The sequence below is a fragment of the Uloborus diversus genome, chromosome 2, assembly GCF_026930045.1.
Source record: "Uloborus diversus isolate 005 chromosome 2, Udiv.v.3.1, whole genome shotgun sequence".
In the NCBI taxonomy this organism is placed as follows: Eukaryota; Metazoa; Arthropoda; class Arachnida; order Araneae; family Uloboridae; genus Uloborus; species Uloborus diversus.
In genome coordinates this window covers 3097255-3116718 of record NC_072732.1, presented here as the reverse complement: position 1 = coordinate 3116718, position 19464 = coordinate 3097255, and the positions used below count along the sequence as shown (strand labels likewise).

General features: G+C 36.0%; 1 protein-coding gene across 3 annotated transcripts in view; it reads left to right on the top strand.

Annotated features, from left to right (window-relative positions):
* Window positions 1-19464, top strand: part of LOC129216857 (protein unc-45 homolog B-like) — a 98517-nt gene that overhangs the window by 67554 nt on the left and 11499 nt on the right. For all 3 annotated transcript variants that reach the window (XM_054851072.1, XM_054851069.1, XM_054851070.1), the window contains exons 8-13: window positions 5475-5815; window positions 6669-7040; window positions 10986-11126; window positions 14824-15120; window positions 16776-16891; window positions 18626-18746. In XM_054851072.1, the coding sequence (XP_054707047.1) occupies window positions 5475-5815; window positions 6669-7040; window positions 10986-11126; window positions 14824-15120; window positions 16776-16891; window positions 18626-18746 (1388 nt within the window). The remainder of the gene's footprint in view (window positions 1-5474; window positions 5816-6668; window positions 7041-10985; window positions 11127-14823; window positions 15121-16775; window positions 16892-18625; window positions 18747-19464) is intronic.

Genomic DNA, 19464 nt, shown 5'->3' with positions numbered 1-19464 from the left:
AATCGAGAGAAAAGTAAAAAATCAATCTACTTGAATGGTTTTTACTGAAGCTAAAAAACCAGGAATGATAATCAACAGACAAAAGGGATGACTTGAAACTGATTCTACAGTGTTACTGGTTACAACTAAGATATTTGAAATAAACTTGAAGGAATTTAAGAACTCCAGAACAGAGCGACGACTTATCTACCCATCCCTCAACCCCCGATTCCTTATGAGTTTCGTAGCAACCTTTAGTGAACATAATTTTCTCCCCTAATTTTAATTTTTCATGAGACAAACAGTCTGAAGTGGGAAAAAAAAATCCACGAACGTCTCGAAAAAATTTCGATATATAGAGATTTTTTCGGTATCTAGAAACAATTTTTCTATATAATGAACATAGGAATTTGCTAGGATTTCGATGTGTAGAAGTTCGATATATGGAGGTTCGACTGTATTAAGATGTACAGTAAAACCTGTAAAGTTGACCACCTTTGTAAGTTGACCACCTGTCTAAGTTGACCGCTTTTGTCAGGAACGGAATTAGTCCTATCTTATATAATGAAAGAAAACCTCTAACTTGACCACCTCTCTATCTTGACCACTAATGAACCCCAAGTTTGGTTTGTAGTATTGTAAAAAACCCTTTGTAAGTTGACCACTTGGTTTATTTTTTAAAATTTTATTCAACAAATTATTATTTTTATTTTTTTTTTATAGCTTTCCAAGAATACTTTTGATGCCAGACCAGCATTTTACCAACTAATGAAACAGCAGCATAACTAAACCTCCTTTTGAGTTTAACCACATGGGAAAACTACTAAGAACCTTTTTATTCTCCAAACTGGTTTTTCTTTTGTTGTTAAACGAAAAAAAAATTATTTTTTGATTAACTATAAATTTTTAGGAACTATTAATATAAAATGAGTAACTTTTCATAAACAATAAGACTTTTTTTTTTGATCAATTTACTGAAATTTTAAATTTGCATAACATACATCATTCTGGGAAAATAATCTCTAAAAATATTCGAATAACATTTTATATTATTGATTCAAAGTACTGCTAAATAATGAAAGTGAGTTGAACAGAAAGAGTAAGTGTCAATTAGTCAAAAAATGAATGCATGGTGCAAGACTTACAAAAAAAAAAAAAATAATAATAATAATCATTACCCCCTTTATAAGTTGACCACCTGTTTAAGTTGACCACCAAAGTATTGCACCGCAAGTGGTCAACTTACACAGGTTTCACTGTGTAACAAAATGTTGGCGAAATTTTAGAGTTGGACTGTGATGGTGGAGTGGCCCATAATGGTTCTCGGTACTTCGGAGGCATTACAAAATCGGTTGTTTAAATAAAAAATTTTATTTTGTAAAAATTCAATGCTGTGAAGGAAAATGTAAGTCACGTCAAGACATGAAACAAAATGTGCACTAAGCAAAGTGGCATTCAACTTGTTTATGCACTTATTTTGCAGCATTCAGGCTGCATCGCACGCTGCCTTGACTTGAATTTCAGGTTTAACTTAAATGAAAAAAAATATGTTTTTCAAAGAGCACTGTTCTCCAATCGAAGGTACAAAACTAACTTATAGAATATTTCACAGCTATTCCTAAAGGGTTTCTGAGCGCAGCAAAACATCCTCTTTTTAACGTTTCAAAAGTCGTAAACAAATGCGTAGTCTCTAGTGACAGTTTGCTCTATAGGATATTGAGTTTAACCTAAGATTTTGACCAAAATTGAAACCCTGACATCTGCTATTCTATCTAATTGAGAAAATTGGAAGAAGCTCAATCAAATGCAGAAAAAAAAAAGTTCTTTTGAATGAAAGAGAGTGTTAAGAGGTGTGGGAAATTTTTCATCCTTTGAATGGGCAATTTATCTGAAATCATAGCTTAAAAAGTTAATTACAAAAATGCCAATTTTAAATTTTGAAAAAAAAAAAAAAAAATCCAGGTTCCAACCCCTAGGGCTCAAAGTAATTTTGTACCAAGTTTGGCAGAATTTCACAATTTCTCTGATGATATATTTTTTTTAACATATAGAGATCAAGATATTCCTTCCCATTTTGCTTCAAATATCTGCTGAGGTAACAGCCTTTCCCAACAGTCCAACACATGTCCAACACAGCATGTGTCTCAGCAGACATGTTTCTTGCTGCACAGCACTGCATGCACTTCTGCTGCACTGCATGCATGCAGACATGTTTCATAAAATATTAAATGTTTTAAAGTAATAAGCACTCACTTCGTGTTTTGTTCACTACTACCGTGATAAAACCGAGCATTCCGAAGAATGAATAAATAAGTAGAATAGAATATGCATATATAAATATATTATACATTTAATTCATACATATACAATAGACTCTCATTTTACATAGTGCCACGTTAATCAAAACAGCATAAATTAAGACTTAATCATAGTGTTAAAATAAAGGTTAGGTTCTGTTGATAAAAAAAGCACTTCATTCTAGTGAGAGATAAATACTATGTAATAAGTTTCATGTGTTCTTTGTAAGTTTACTAATACTTATTACAACTTATTACATAGTACTAACTGTCAATCACACATAGTATTAACTGTTCTAACTGTACACATAGTACTAACTGTAATCACACTTAGTGTTTGTAAAAAAAGAGCTGCTTGTGTTATTCTTTTGGCATTCAATAAAAAAAATTTCCTTTGTAGCTCTTTGTGGGGCATTGAGGCTTCCATGATCATTGACTAAATTTCAATGATGGGATCTTCCTTCCCTAATAAAACAGAGATCATTTGCTTTTATCAAGGAATGGCTTAAAATTTTCAGTGTGAAAGCTTTAGTTTGGGTGTCATCGAAGTCGATATCCTCCTTGGTTTCGACTTCTAAAATACTTCTTCCAGTGAGCTCTGAATTGTGTGAGTTGAATAACTTTACTTCTGGAAAGAGCTCTGGAACCCATCTCAAAAGATGTCCCTAGTCCCCTAAGCTCGGTTTTTTACACGCCAAAATACAGTTTATTGCTGGTTATCTGCCATCTCAGGTGTTTGGATTTTGAAAGAGGAGAGAATTTTATCTGGGGGTTTGCAATGCCACATCTGAGTAAAATCAAAGCTCATCGACACAAATGAAATAAAAACCGTTGAATCCTAAAACCGCATATAATCAAAACCCCATAAAATAAATCCGCATAAAACGAGTGTCCACTGTAGATGCATGTATGTAACAATTCTGCCAAGTGCAGGAAAATGGCAGTATCTGCAGAAATGAGTTTTCGAGATGTTTGAAGAAACTCGTTTTGGATTCGACACTAACAGTAGGGAAATGTCCGAATGAGACGTCTTTTTCGCTCCTTTATATTCAGCGGAAACCAAATGAACGAGCTTGCACAATATAGATGACGTACAATAGATGAAAAAAATGCAAAAAAATTAAAGATCAGCAATTACTGCCCTTTACCTGAACACGGCAGAATATAATTGGTGGAGTATATAGGAGTAGAGTCAATGTTCTTCATAGTTCATGTCAGGGTTGGCAAGTTTTTGCCGGGAGCGGAAAAAAACACGGTTTTTATCGCCCGGCAAAAATAGGTTTTTGCCAGTTTTTGCCAAAGTGGCGAAAATAGATTTTGTGTTAACAACTTACGGACAGTTTTTTCCCTTTTTATATAAAAGTAAAAGCATGGAAAGGTTTTGAAAAAATTTTAATTTAATTACTTTTATAGTTTAAAAAAAATTTAAGGTTTAACTTACTTTTAAAGATATGGAGCATTTTTACTTTTAAATTTTTAAACATTAACATAAAATTTCAGTTTGTAACATCTAGGACAAATAATTAACTTACAATGAAAATGTTATTAACTTGTTTATTATAGCATTTTTTACAGAATACTAAATATCTATATAAAGTATACTTAATCAAGATGCAACTATAAAATAAAAGTTGGCTCATTCCTGAAAAAATTGTTTTAGCAAACATTTAAAATCTTAAGTTTTGCAATCCCAACATTTGTTCTTAATTTATTTTTCACCTTATAAACTAGAAGTAACATGGAGAGACATAACTAAAACATTAAAGTGCATTCTTTATATTATAGTGTCACTATTTCTTGATTAACACTATGATGCTACTTTATTTGCAATTAGGTTTTTGCCGTTTTTTCCATTTTTTTTCTCCATTTTTGCGTCCAAACGTCAAACCCTAAAACCGTGTGAAATAAATCTGCGTAAAACAAGTGTCTACTGTATATACACATAACAATATGCCAAGTGCAGGTAAACGGCAGTATCTGCAGAAATGAGTTTTCGAGATGTTTGAAGATACTCGCTTTGGATTCAATACTAACAGTAGGGAAATGTTGGAATGGGACGTTTTTTTGCGCCTTTTTTTTTTAATTTGAAGAAACTCGTTTCGGATTCAATACTAAAAGAAGGGAAATGTCAGAATGAGACGTCTTTTTCACACCTTTTTTTTTAGAGGAAACCAAATAAACCAGCTCATGCAATATAGAAAACGTACAATAAATGACAAAAATGTAAAAAAATGAAAAAATTGCAGTTACTGCCCTTTACCTGCACACGGCAAAATATATATGATGGAGTATACTGCCGTGTGCAGGTAAACGGCAGTACCGGCAGAAATGAGTTCTCGAGAGATTTGACGAAACGCGTTTTGGATTCAATACTGTTACGAAAGGAAGTAAATTATTTTCCAAAAGTGTTGGCAACCTTAATTTGCATTAGGTTTTTCATTCGTTCATTCCTTCTTGCAACGAGATCGCGTCAGCAGAATATGCAAATTGCCGGTAGCATTTAAGCTCCCGGCACTTTGCTTCATTCTCTTCCCTTTTCAATTTGCAACCCAAGTCAGACTTGGTTGTTTCTTTCGGCAGCTCAGTTGAGTTTGTCCGTTTTTGCCGATAGTTTCGGCTTACTGCTCTTGATATGAATATCATAGCTCAGTATGTTTAACGTTTCATACTTTGACTTAGAATGTTAAATTCAGAAGTCATTTACAGTATTATGAGCTACTTAATGTAAAGAGCGTATTCTCAATATTCCCTTTAACATGTCATTGTATATATCATAGCCATAATAAATAAGTTACTTTTTAAATTTGGCTCTTCATGATGTTGCACAAGATAAATATGTTTTTACATGAAGTATCATACGTCCTGGTTGAGCTTCCACTTAAAGTTAATAAGCTGAGCACTTTTAAAAGCTCACAGTTTAACAAATACTAACAATAGGGAAATTTTGGAATTCGACGTTTTTTCGCGCGTTTTTTCAGCGGAAATCAAATAAGCGAGTTTGTACAATAAAAAAAGCATACAATAGATGACAAAAATGCAAAAAAAAAAGAAAAATGAAAAATTTGCAGTTACTGCCATTTACCTGCACACGGCAGTATATTGGAGTAGAGTCGACGTTCTTCTTAAATGGCACATTTGGAGTCGACGCTCGATTCCTCCTGTTCTGGTTGACTTAGAGTGTGTCCTCCCTCCCCCCAGGCCTGTGGAACATGCTGGAGGTGTCGAGCGAGCTGCGGGAGATCCGGTACGAGAGCAGCATGCGGGTGTCGGGGCGCACCCCCACCCACGTGGCGGTGGCCCTGGAGCGGGTATACGACTCCATGGACCACGACCGGGCGCGGGAGGAGTACCGCACGAAGGTCATGGAGTTCATCGGCGAGAAGCTGAAGGGGCCCGACATCGAGAGCAAGGTGCGGGCGACCGCGGTCATCACGGCCCTGCTGCAGGGCCCGCTGGACGTGGGCAACCACTGCCTGGGACAGAAGGGGGTGGTGGAGATGATGCTGGCCATGGCCAACAGCGACGACGAGCTGCAGCAGGTACGTCCATTTTGGTCCCGAAAACCGCATCAGAGTCCCCTCTCTACTCGAAATAATAGTTGTATCTCTTCGAATTCGAAACAAGTAGGGGCGAAAACTTTCGGTTTCTCGACAGATGTCTGCTTTTTTTTTAAGTTTGAAACGGACCGGGATGGGACGAGATAAAAGTTAGAGTAATAAGTTATCTGAATGAGTTAAATACAAATACAAATGTGACGACCAGCAACATGCTCTTGGCCCAGCTGGGCTGGTCCTACAATGGCCCTCTTAAAGCTATCCACCCCCTTGCTCATTACCACCGCTTCTGGTAAGCTGTTTCAAGTGTCCACGACCCTACTAAAGTAGTAGTTTTTCCTAATTTCCAGGTTAGCCTGAGATTTGAATAGCTTAAAACAATGACCCCTCGTCCTGCCCCATTCACTACATTGAAGGAATGAGTTTTTTTTCATTGGATTTGTATGATTATATTAAACAACCAGTGTTCATTACCTAATGTTTAAAATTATATTATTCTTGATTAAAGTGAGGTCATTAGTTACAATTCTTTTCTTAAGCAATATTTTTCTTTTCGTAACTCTTCGGGGTGTTTATTTATGCTTTCTATTTCCTGACACTTTTCGTAGAAAAGTAGGGTTTTACTTTGAAATATGATGATCTGTATTCAGTCCTTCTTGAACATTTAATTCAGGACAAGCCCCCTTTTTATTTCGACCTTAGAGAATTTTCTCAAAATTTTCGCCTCCTCCGTAACGGTACGAAGGTACAAAGAAAAAAAATGACCCAATCTAAGTTCCTCCTCACGTAAATTTACCCATAAAAGGAGTCGGGCTGATTTCCAACATCCCCATTGCAGAGGGTCGCGGCGGAGGCCATCATCGCGGCGGCGGCCAAGAAGGACAAGTGCACCACCATCGTGTCCATGGGCACGGACATCCTGAAGAAGCTCTACCAGTCCAAGAACGACGCCATCAAGGTGCGCGCCCTGGTGGGCCTGTGCAAGGTGGGCTCCAGCGGCGGCTTCGACGCCTCCGTCAAGCTGTTCAGCGAGGGCTCCTCCATGAAGCTGGCCCACGCCTGCCGCAAGTTCCTGGTCAACCCCAAGAAGGACAAGGACCTGCGTAAGTGGGCCGTCGAGGGCCTGTCCTACCTGACGCTGGACGCAGACGTCAAGGAGGAGCTGATCCGGGACGAGGCGGCCATGGCGGCGCTCTTCGAGCTGGCCAGGGTGAGTAACTTACAATGTTCAAACGAAAAGCCAAAAGGCTAAGTTCCGTAAGTCGATGGACAATATTACGTGCTTATACAAGCAGAGACAATACCACACAGTGGAAGATGCAGAATGAATGTCAATGTGAAGAAATGAACATTGGAAACTTGTTTAAAATCTTACCGTAAACCGGGGTTACTTTGATACAGGTTTCGTATATTTTGTATTGTAGCACCCTCATTTTTCAAGATATTTCAACAATTCTTGAACCAAACGATAGCTTAACATCTCAGCTTTAAATTGCCGTTTGAAATTCTTCGATATATTGAATAGGGAGGGAGGGAGGTCATTTTTTTAAAAATTAATGTTACCCCATCATCCGGGGTTACTTTGTAACAACGTGTTTTCTCCATCTAAAACGACTGTTTCGGTGGTTTGTAATAAAGTTACCCCATCCCCACATAAATCAGTGTTGCCAAAACCATTTTACTGTTTCAATCAGTTGGCGATGTCAGCGCACTCTGAAAAGTGATTCTTGAAACCCTGAGTCCACCAGGGGGTCGCCAATTGTAAAATTTAGCCTGCCGGCTTAAATTTTAAAATTAAGCGGTTCAAAAATAAAAAACAGGTTTTTACAAAGTTACCCCGTCAGTCTAAAGTAACCCCGGTTTACGGTACCAAAAATGTATTGGTTCATAGAAACTAAAATAAAAAAACTTACAAAATAATTTAATAAAAATAAATCCTGGCCATAAGCAAAGGAGGAGTTCGCAACTCCCCGACACCTACCGGACCTAACACACGAGAGGCTGACAAATACAAAAGAAAGAGCGAGATTGATTGGAATTGTTCACTAATTATACTTTCCTCGTTTGCATACGATTGGGCATCAAAGGATGCCAACCTAAAACTGAAACTTTACATGTGCCGAAAGAGTTGAGAAGTTAATCTAAGTTGATTTTACATTACATTAGGAATGAGAACGCGGTTAAATATCATTTACCGATGTCTATCAAGTTGTTTGTGCCGTGCTACGTCGAAACCTTGCAGTGCGACTTTTTTTATTTATTCAATTTGATTATTATTTTATTTATTTTTATATGTGTAGGTATGTTGGATGGACAGTTTGATTAAAATGAAGTGTTACCCAAACATAATATATTTAGCAGAGTGTATTTTCGAGTTCGTGAATCAAGATGTATGACTGAGTACAAAAAGTATAATTAACAAGAATAAGTTTATTACGACATAAAATATAAATGGCTATAAAAAGTAAATAAAAATATAACAGTATTGCAACTACTCTATCGACCTAGATAAATAATTTAGTTTAAATCCCTAATAACCCGGCTTTCGTTCGTGAAGGAGCAAAGTCCTCGATATATAACTAACATTATTTTTACAACAAAAAGGCAAACAGCCGAAGCTCATCGAACAAAAACGAGTTGTTTTGTAATAAGTTACCTCCCTAAAACCAGGGCTAAGGCAGAAATACTTAAAATACACATCCGAGGACTGCAGTCCTCGGATGGAATAACTGAGCTGGCGGTGTATTTTAAGTATTTCTGCCTTAGCCCTGGTTTTAGGACGGTAACTTACTACAAAATACCTCAGCTTTGCCATCAATCTTTGAGTTGAACCGCAACATTGCTGCGGTCGCTCATCTGGTTTGCTAATTCTGCATTAGCTACCCGTTTGTTTGGCTTTCTTGGCTCCCTTAAGAGATTTTTCGCCTCCAGCTCATGTGATTCCTATTCCGGGCTGATGAGTGCTAAAAAGCACGAAACTGCAGTCCTCGGATGAAATAACTGAGCTGGCGGTGTATTTTAAACAAAAACGAGTTGACTTGCCTGAACGACAACGCATTGAGGCTTTGCAAAAAGAGGTGAGCTATCAACCGATAATAGCCATGATCGTATCCCCGATCACATCAGCATACCAATGCTACCCGATCAATTAACCTCAGTGGTCTAGCCTGAAGCGGTTGCAAGTGACCTTATTTGTTGTAGAAAGATGGACGTCAGGTGTTTTCCTGTAATAATGACATGGGCAACACACACGTGCAGTTTACTATTCCAAGAATACTTAAGGAACAAGATCTAGTGTTCATTATGGAACAATAACATAACATAAGCAAAATCTAAAGATTACATAATCTGAGAAAATAATGATAATACAGCCGAACCTCCATATATCGCACTTCCACATATCGAAATTTTCTATCTATCGAAATCCCAGCAAATTTCTATGTTCATTTACATGGAAAAATTGTTTCTATGTATCAAAAAAATCTCTATATATCGAACTTTTTTTCGAGACATTCGTAGGTTTTCTTTCCTCTTTAGACTGTTTGTCTCATGAAAAATAAAGGTTAGGGGAGAAAATTATGTTCACTAAAGGTTGCTACGAAACTCATAAGGAATCTGGGGTTCAGGGGTGTGTAGATAGGTCGCTGTTTCGTTCCAGAGTTCTTAAATTCCCTCAAGTTTATTTCAAATATCTTAGTTGTAACCAGTAACACTGTAAAATCAGTCATCCCTTTTGTCTGTTGATTATCGTTCCTAGTCGTTTCAGCTGCAGTAAAAATCATTCAAGTTGAGTAGATTAATTTTTTACTTATTCTCTCAATTTTTCGAAACGAAAATCCCCTCATGTTGCGGATCAAGTTGAATTGCTGAAGAATGAAGATGTATGAAGGTGTAAAAATGTATTTTTTTAATTATCAATTTTCAGTTAATCCGATGCTCGTATAAATTAGAAATTAGGTTTCATACACGAAAGCTAGCTTTAATTTTAATATTTTAGGATAAAATAAGATCGTTTCTATATATCGATTTTTTTTCCGGCAATTTGCTACTTCGATATATGGAGGTCCGACTGTATATCTTTACTTCAGTAGACATCCCACGTCTATCAACGTAGCATTGATCAGGACAATACGTAACGTTGTCGTACCGAAACCTTGTTATACGTGACTTTTTTATTTAGTTATTTAAATAATTATTTTATGTTTTTTTATGTATGTACTCAACATGAACTGAGAGAATATGTGTCATGTCGTATCGAAACTATGCTTCGTGCCATATCAAAATTGTGTCGTATGAAGCTTTGAAATGATGTTAATCGAAGCAATGTGCACTGTGTTGTTTCAAAGTCGATTTTTTAAGTGGAAAAATTTCATGATAGCTAAAAGTTCCTTCCAAAAAAAAATTTCAAAACATGCTACTTACTTTAATGAAAACTAAATTTCTAAAAAAAAAAGGAAAATAAAATAAAAGAAGAAAAACTTTATCAGCTTCATTTACAAAGAACATAACACAGCATTCATACGTACATACATAAGCTACAATTGTGTAGTGCTACAATTTATAATTAAATACACTTTTGAACAAAATGTAACAAATGTGAACTCTTATTCTTTACCAAACATGAAGGAAAATGGATCGAATCTCCATGGAGATTTAGGTGTCCTACGGTACTTAGGTCAACGGATTGTTCTGTATTTTTGTTCCATACGGTACATAGGTCAACGGATTGTTCTGTATTTCTGTTCCAGACGTACATAAGTCAACGGATTGTTTTATATTTCTGTTTCAGACGGTACATAGATAAACAACTGTTTCTGTGTTTCAGTTGGCACATGGATAAACAGATGTTTCTGTATTTCTGTTTCAGACAGTACATAGATAAACAGATTGTTCTGTATTTCTGTTCCAGACGGTACATAGGTCAACGGATTGTTCTGTATTTCTGTTCCAGTTGGTACATAGGTCAACGGATTGTTCTGTATTTCTGTTCCAGATGGTACATAGGTCAACGGATTGTTCTGTATTTCTGTTCCAGACGGTACATAGATAAACAGCTGGTTCTGTGTTTCAGTTGGCACATAGATAAACAGATTGTTCTGTATTTCTGTTTCAGATGGTACATAGATAAACAGACTGTTCTGTATTTCTGTTTCAGACGGGGGACCTTTCCGTGGTGTATGGCTGTGTGACCACCCTGGTGAACCTGACCAACAGCTATGACCAGGAAGAGATGATCCCTGAACTGGTGGAGCTGGCCAAGTTTGCCAAACAGCACGTCCCAGAGACCCACATCAAGGTGACCTTCCCTCACTCTCACACACACACTCGTTTTGAGCCCGAGAAGTTTGATCCCTTAACGATCGTATAATTTTCAAGAAAACAGTCATAAAAGTGTCTATTTTTTATTTAAGAAAATTATTTAAAAATAAGGTGTACAAACATGTGCATTCAATTTTTAATTTTTGATACTTTTTATATTAAAATTTTAAAAAATTTAAAATTTAATGAAAATCTAGCAAGCAAACATTAAAGGAGAATTTTATTAATCTTTTGTGTAAAATAAGTAAAGATTAGTAAATTTTACTTGTGTGGTGAATTTCAAAGCGTGAGATGCAGAGGCCAATGCCACAATCTGGACAGTAGTACCAAATTGCCTTCCTGCATCTCTGCAATGACATTTAAAATGGACTGGTGCTGCCATCTGGTGTATAAAAGAGAAATAAAATGTGTTTGTGGACAAAAGAAATGAATTGGTTTTAATCGTTCTGTAGTGTTAATATTGAATTCCCAGCAAGGCAATATCACAGGCTCACGAAATGGAGACCGAAACCCCAGAGCCTCATTTTCATGGGAGGGAGAGGGAAGGGGTAGAGTGGATGGAAAGCAGCAAACTATTTTATATTTGTAAATTAATGTTGGGCAACGTAGCTAATTTATTCTCTGAAAATACTGTAGGAACAAATTGATGCTTTGTAGCTGCAAATAATCAACAAAACCTCACTGGAGATGCCATTATACAGACCTGCAGACTCTCCTGTTTTTCCCCTTTCTCGCGGTTTTACGTTTAAGTACCAATTTTTCCCGTTTTTATTTTGATTTTTACTTCATCATGAGTTCCTCTTGGTCTATCGAGATTTACATTTTTAAAGTTAAATTCGTTCTTCTGAAACCTAATAGGTTGCACGTCATAGCTTCTTGACCACTTCGAGACCCAATGGCACTAAATGTCTTTCGTTTGTACATGGGGGGGGGGGGGGTTGCGTAACTTTATCCCATTTCATATAATTGGACAGCAATCTTTTAGCATCTGTGTCCAGCTAGCCCTTTTTCTGATAATTTCGTCAATTATGCACTGTGCAAAACCTAATTAGCTGAATTACAAGGGTATTTTTTGTCATTCTTTGCTTGGGGGTTTTTGTCCCCCCCCCCCCCAAAAAAAAAATGAAATAGAAGTTAATTGTTCTATTTGACATATACTGCTGCAGAAAATTCTGTGACAACGTTTTTTTTTCAACATGCATTACATATTTGTTCAATTTATTGACATAATTAAAATTAAGGTTCAGATGACATAAGTGTCTTAGTACTAATGTATTAATACAAATATATATTGTATTTTTGATTTTCATAATTAACAAATGTTTCATAAAGCATGTGTCTCTTGTATGCTTTTTTACGAGGATTCTTTTAGAATTGTTTTTGTATTAAATTAGTCTATTTTGAACTACAAATGCTGGATAGAATCATACCTTTTCCTCAAATAACGTCATCCAAAATCCACCTTTTTCTCCCTTGAAACTTTGGCTCAATCTCCTGTTTTTTTCATTTCACGAAGCTGGGAGGCCTGCATCAAATGAATTTTAAACTTGTAACTGCGCTAATTGGATGTAGAACAAAAATAGATTTATTTTTTCTCGGAATTCGTCAGACTTTTTTGTCAGTTTCATGCACTAAAAAATGCCTGCTTCTTTTAATTCTATGATGAATAAAGTACTAAAATAGTCGGGCATTTTTGCCCTATTTATCAGGGCCCGATTACTGAATTGGACAACTAAGCCGTGGCCTAGGGTCCCCGATTTTTAGGGGCCCCCAAATGATCTAAAATGTCAATGGTTAAAATTGTAAGAATTGACTGAATAACATGACCCCCCAGGGCCCCCTGTTCCTATCACTTGGTGAGGATTAAATACAGAGGGGCTCCAAAAAACCATTTGGCCTAGGGCCCTCTGCTATTTATCAATATTTTGGAACATTTGATGGTCAATTATGGTTTTTTCCAGTTAACGTGCGATTTTGCCGAGCGGTCCTTCGACCATGAAGCATACCCAAATCATAAACTATGATTTTTAAAGTATTTTTCTCTCAATTTGAACGGAAGTTTGAAGCCAAAGAAGGTATTTTAAAGTGTTTTTAGAAAATCATGCATTTAAGGGTTAAAGCATTGTCTGATTGTTTTTCCCCCCTTTTGTTGTTCTGGCATGATTTCAAAACCATCCAGTTTTCCATCAGATTCCATATATTTTTATTATTATTGTTTATTTATATTTTTTTCTGAGATAGTTGATGGACTATAATACTTCAGCATATTGCATAAGTAATAATAGTCCAAGTTTTACTAAAAATACTAATATTTCAAAACTAATAAATTAGCAAAGTGTGATGCATAAATAGAATAGCAAACTATCAATTTGAAATTCATTTTTCTGTTTTATGAATCATCTTAAACTAAGTGATGAAAAAGTCCTATTATAAACAATAACAAGTTTATTAACGAATAACAATTGTATAAATTAAAATCAAAGAAAAAGTTAGTAACTCAAAGCCATATTCAAAATTAAACTTCATCTGAAATGATTTCTAAATTCAATCTTATTTCCAGTTACTGATTCTAATTTACTATTACCGAAGATCGTATCGAAAAAGATTCCATGATCTGCCTTCCTAGATACTAACATCAATTCAATATATTCAACGAATACTAAGTTCGGATAATATTTAATTTAATCATATTATATCTATCGACAATCAAAAACTAAGTTTCAATTAATACATCCTAAAAAATATGAACGGGGAACTCGATGGGATTGATAATGCCAGAGAGTCATAAACCGCCTACTGCAATCTAACAGCAGGCAAACTAAAACCAAACACGAGAAAGAGAGAGCGATTCAACAGATGAAGTCTCTATAAATACTGCGTACCTGATTAGCATAACTGTGTCGTCACATGTGCGGAAAGAGACGTGTGCAAATCAATCGAGAACTTCATGGAACATGATAGAACAATCATGACATCATCTTACCTACTGATCCAGTAGGCGAAAGGGGAAAATTCCCGGTTTGTTTTCATTCATACCGGAAGTTGTTTCATCATGTTCATGAGATTGCCTAGTAAAGTGAATTTGGTAGGTTATCGTTTCACCGCAAATATTCCCGGTAAGTTTTCGTTTATATTCAATAAACGTTTATATTCCCTGTTCTTTGATTTTGCTTTCCACATTGCATGTTCAACGAAGCACGCGCTTAGCCGAAAATTGCAGCAGATTTCAATCTTCTTGCATCTTGAATTTATTTCAATTATTTTTAACGTTTAAAGTTATTTTAACATGTGCTACCCTATACCTACTTATTTTATATTGTATTTTCATTATATATTGATTTCCTTTTTTTTTTCCGGATTTTAGTAATTAAATTTTTGTAGGTACTTTTCTGGTAGAGACTGGAGAATGTACGAAACTTCAAGCAAATTCAGTCCTTATTATTTAGTTTTTCCTTTGCGGTCTATTTTTCTTGCTGTTACCAATTTGCTTACCTCTGCAAAAAATCAACATTTCACTTTAAATTTAGTATCATGTTATTTAAAAGAATAATTTAATAATTCTGTAGCGAGGATATGTCGATGGTTAATCACTTCTAGTAAAATCTCCTGCTTTTTTTCCTTCGAAGGTTGGCAAGTATGTTTCTGTTTTGTGATAATATCTTTCCCCCCCTCAGGACAGCAAGGAGTTCACGGAGGCGCGCGTCCGCCGCCTGACGGAGCTGGGCGTGACCCCGGCCCTGGTGTCCCTGGCCAAGTCGGAGAGCAAGAACTCCCGGGAACTCATCTCCCGGGTGTTCAACGCCATCTGCGAGCAGCCGGACCTGCGCGGGGCGGTGGTGCAGCAGGGCGGCGCCAAGGTCCTGGTCGGCCTCGCCCTGGAGGGCACCGACAAGGGCAAGCTGATCGCCGCCCAGGCCCTCTCCCGCATCGCCATCACCATCGACCCAGAGGTGGCCTTCCCCGGACAGAGGGTGAGTGTGCCTTTTTGTTTTTTTCATTGGTACCAGTATTTTCCCCCAAGTTTGATCCGCGGATTATCGTTACTAATAATAAAGTTGAAAGTCTGTCTGGATCTCTCTCTGTCTACATGCATAGCGCACAGACCGTTCGGCTGATTTTCATGAAACTTGTCCCAGAATTAGTTTGTAGCATAGGGTTGTGTACCTCGAAGCGATGTTTGAAAAATTCGATTTTGTTATTTTCCCGAGCAAAATTATCATGAGATGGACGAGTAAATTGCCAAGTTATCATAACTGATACCTTACGATGTTTAAACGGAAAGCCGAAAGGCTTCGTCAGTTAATGGTCAAACTAAATGCTTCCTTCCCCTGCAAATAAAAATAACAACCATGAAATTGTGCAAAACAGGAAACATAGGGTGAAACTTTCCAAAAAGTGGTGGGTGATGGGAAAAAAACCATGGTCACGTTCAAGAGGTCTTATTTCAAAAAAATCAGCAGCTATAGTGTCAGGAGCATCATTCATGCCTCTTAATGTCATTTATTTGTTCTTAATGAAAAAGTTATTATAACAAATTTGTTATGTTTAAGAACTAAATATCTCATTAAATCTAAAGCTTTTTTTTTTAGTTTTTAACAATAATATTCAGACTTTACAGTTTTAATTCGCAAGCTTGAACATTCTTTTTAAAAAATATCAGAAGTAAATTTTTTTTAGAGAATTATAAACTTGAAGCCTCGTGGGGCATACCTGAATATTTTTATATTAAAATAAAATTTTTGTGGTATATGTGGGTCTCTAAGAGCTTTTTTTTTTTATCTGCATCTAACTTCTAAATTTTCAAAAAAAAAAAATATATATATATATATATATATTTTCATTTACTCTATTGTAGTCATGATTTTTATATTTTTAGTTTTGTGTAACTGATTGGTAAACAATTCAGAGAAGCATATTTCTTGCTGGGTGAAACATCTACAGTATGGGACTCCATATCTGAAGTGCTCCAGAATGCCACCATTCCGGAGTTTAAATCCAGACTCAAAAAAATAGCTAAAGTCATCGTAGTGTGCGATGTTAGGCACGTTTTTTCATTTATGTTAGAGTCAAATCCCCTCTTCCTCCCTATCAATCTCAATGAAAGCATACTTTGATATAATCTATTTTTTTTAAAAAGTCGGGAAAATTTTCCATTGACGTATGATTTGCAAACGTCCCTTTATCATTATGCATTATGCGATTTGCCGATAGATACCATTAACAAATCGTATTTATACAGGAAATAACTGAGCATTTTTAATGAATATGCTTTGTATTGTATGATAATATGAAAATTAAAAGCTATATCGCAAACTGAAAACGGATGATAAAAGATTGTTGCAGAACGGCAACGAAATCCCACTATTGAGTGTGCCGTGTGGCATCGATGAAATGTAAAAAGTCACTCCAAATACTATGTCTTCAACAACTGACAGCCGATTTTTAACCATTCAAAATTAAAAAGGAAAAATAAGTTTTTATTATTTTTTTATGATAAAAAAAAGAAAAGAAAAGTTTGGGTCTCTGAATTTCTGAGGTTCCATGCTGTAGAATCACTTTTTTCACTTGAAAAAAATCTCTTTGTACTGTTTCTGTTTCTGACGTGTGTGCCTGTGTTTGTTTGCAGTGTGCGGAAGTGGTGAGACCCATCATGGCCCTTCTGCATCCAGAGTGCAAGGGGCTCCAGAACTTTGAAGCCCTCATGGCCCTCACCAACCTGGCCCAGGTCAGCCCCAGCGTCAGGTCAGTGACCCTCTTGCCTTTTATATATATTTTCCGAAATAATCCCATCCCATATTTTGATATGCAGGGTGTTCGTAAAGCCTTTCACTGGTGAAGAAGATTCCCTTTAAAAAAAAAAGAGTACTGTAATTTCCTGCCAGTGTGAATTATATTTGCTGCCGTGGATTTTCTGCGCTTTTTTCCTCAACGTCGAGATATTATACCTTAATTTATGAGATTCACCATCTCCGATGAGCGGTTTTGTGACCCATGGGGTTGTTTGTTTAACATTGCTTGAATATTAATTTGGCGCGGTTGAGGCTATGTAAAATTTAACAACCCAACAGGAAAAGTAGAAGGCATTTTTGCTATTAGTGGAGTACTTTAACAAGCACATTTAAATCATTGATTCAAGAAGTCTTTATTTTGTAGATTAATTTTGAATATAGCTTAAAAATTTCTTCTTCCTTGTTTTCAATGTAGTTACTAAAATGGCATGTTAAACCAAAATCAAGCCCATTTTTGGCCAATGTATTATCTGTGGATTATATGCAGATTCTTCTTTTCTTCTGGCTGATTTGAAGACCTGCGGATAATACACAGGAATTTACAGCACTTAAGTATGCATTGTTCACTTAAAAAAAAACTGGTAATGCCATCTGTGGAAGAAAATACTATGTGTGTGTGGGGGGGGGGGAGGGGTAGTGATGTAGTGTGTTTGAGTGTTCAATCTCTACAGAACCCTTGGTTTTAAAAACATATTGCCATTTCTAATGTAATTTTATTTTTGTAGTAGAGGTCAATGATTAAGCAGCAATTATATCAAAATTACACATTTTTATTATAAAAGAAAACCTATGCATCAACGTAACAATTGTGCAATCATACTCATCAGAGGCCACCTGTCAATCAATGGAAAGTCTGCCAAGGTACAGCTACAATTGGCCAGATATGCCTAATCTCAGCAATAGATTGACATCCATAAAAGGAACCTCTACTGTAGAGAAGATGAATTCTGGCTTTGCTAATGCCTGATGCAAAGTTCAAAATTGTCTGAATCTTCTCAGAATCTTGAAAGGGCACAGTGTTTTGACATTGAAAAACAATTTTTTTACATAAGAATCGGGAACAAAAAAAAAAGGATTACACTAAAACCTGTTTTTGTGCGGTGGAAAAAAATCATTTAAAACTTCATGAGTAGCTGTAAAAGTAGTTTTTGCAGCCAAAAGTGCTGCTAAATTGCAAAAAAAAAAGATTGTACAAAAGCAGGTTTAAGTGCATACTTAAATCTGAAGTAGTTTGTTTTATAAGCATTGAATTTACTCCATCAGTGCAAGAAATAATAAACAGCCTGTAAATCCAATAATTTCAATCAACATAAACTGAATTATACAGAAATTGCACTCCCTAAAACTTTTAGGAGAAAGGTTTGCATTCGGGAGAAAATTGCTACAATAATATCCACAATTTACTCGAGCCCCAGAGCACAAAAAATTGTACTTTTTTGTAATCATTTGAAATTTAAGATTTTTAATTGCTTCTAGTTATCATAGTTTGTTACTATTGATTGAATTTCTTTTGTGTCAGTCGCTTTGATCGTTTCGAATTTGTGTTAGTTCCTTTTATAAAATTATGTCATTCACAAACAAAAATTATGCATTACTCAGTAAACCAGACTTTTTCTGAGCAACTTGAATTTGAACTTGGAAATTTTTTTTTGCGACTAATGTTCCTGTTTTCTGCTTAAATTGACAGGCAGAGGATCCTGAAAGACAGTGGAATAACGAAGATCGAAGACTACATGTTCCAGCAAGATCATGTGATGTTGGGCAGAGCAGCCACACAGTGCATCGCAAACATGATGCTCTCCGATGAGGTGATGATATCTTCCACCCCCCCCCTTTCCACCCCCACTTGAGCAAAAAGAGATAAAAATAAATTGAAATGCGGTAGAGGACCAGTTATTCAGATTATTGCTGTCCTAGATATATGAATTCTTGGTTTTCAGGATCGCTGAAAACGCCGTTTGCCGATTGTTTATAGAACTCAAATTACTTTAATAAATACATTGCATCTTTAAATGTGTATAAAACAGTTCAGAAATGCATGTTAAGGGATGTTAAAAGCTTTAAAAAATTCCCTCAAAAATATTTTTAAAAAAAACAAAAAACAAACGCTGCAGCAATTCAATAATGTTTTGAAAAGAAAGAAAACACAGGGTAAGAAACATGCTTATGAATGTAAATGTGTGATTTTTTAACAGTTGGGTATCGAAAAAAGTTCGTTTTCGTGAACACATTTTTTTTTGTAAACATCTCCTTTTCGCGATGACGATAGTTGTTTAGCATTGCTTTTACATTGAATTAATATCAATAGAAATTTGGTTTTTAAGTTCTTGCAGTATTATTAAAATCTTTTGTTAACACAGCTTCAAAGATAACTACTATCCGGAACATTGGCGAATCTGGCATTTCTCGCTCTTCTGGCGTAAACATTTATGTTCTGAACGGCTTTAATTGATGGCCATTCAGTTAAGTTTTGAATTAGAATGTGTCAGTACTTGTTTATTTAATTTTCCAGATGGAATACAATAG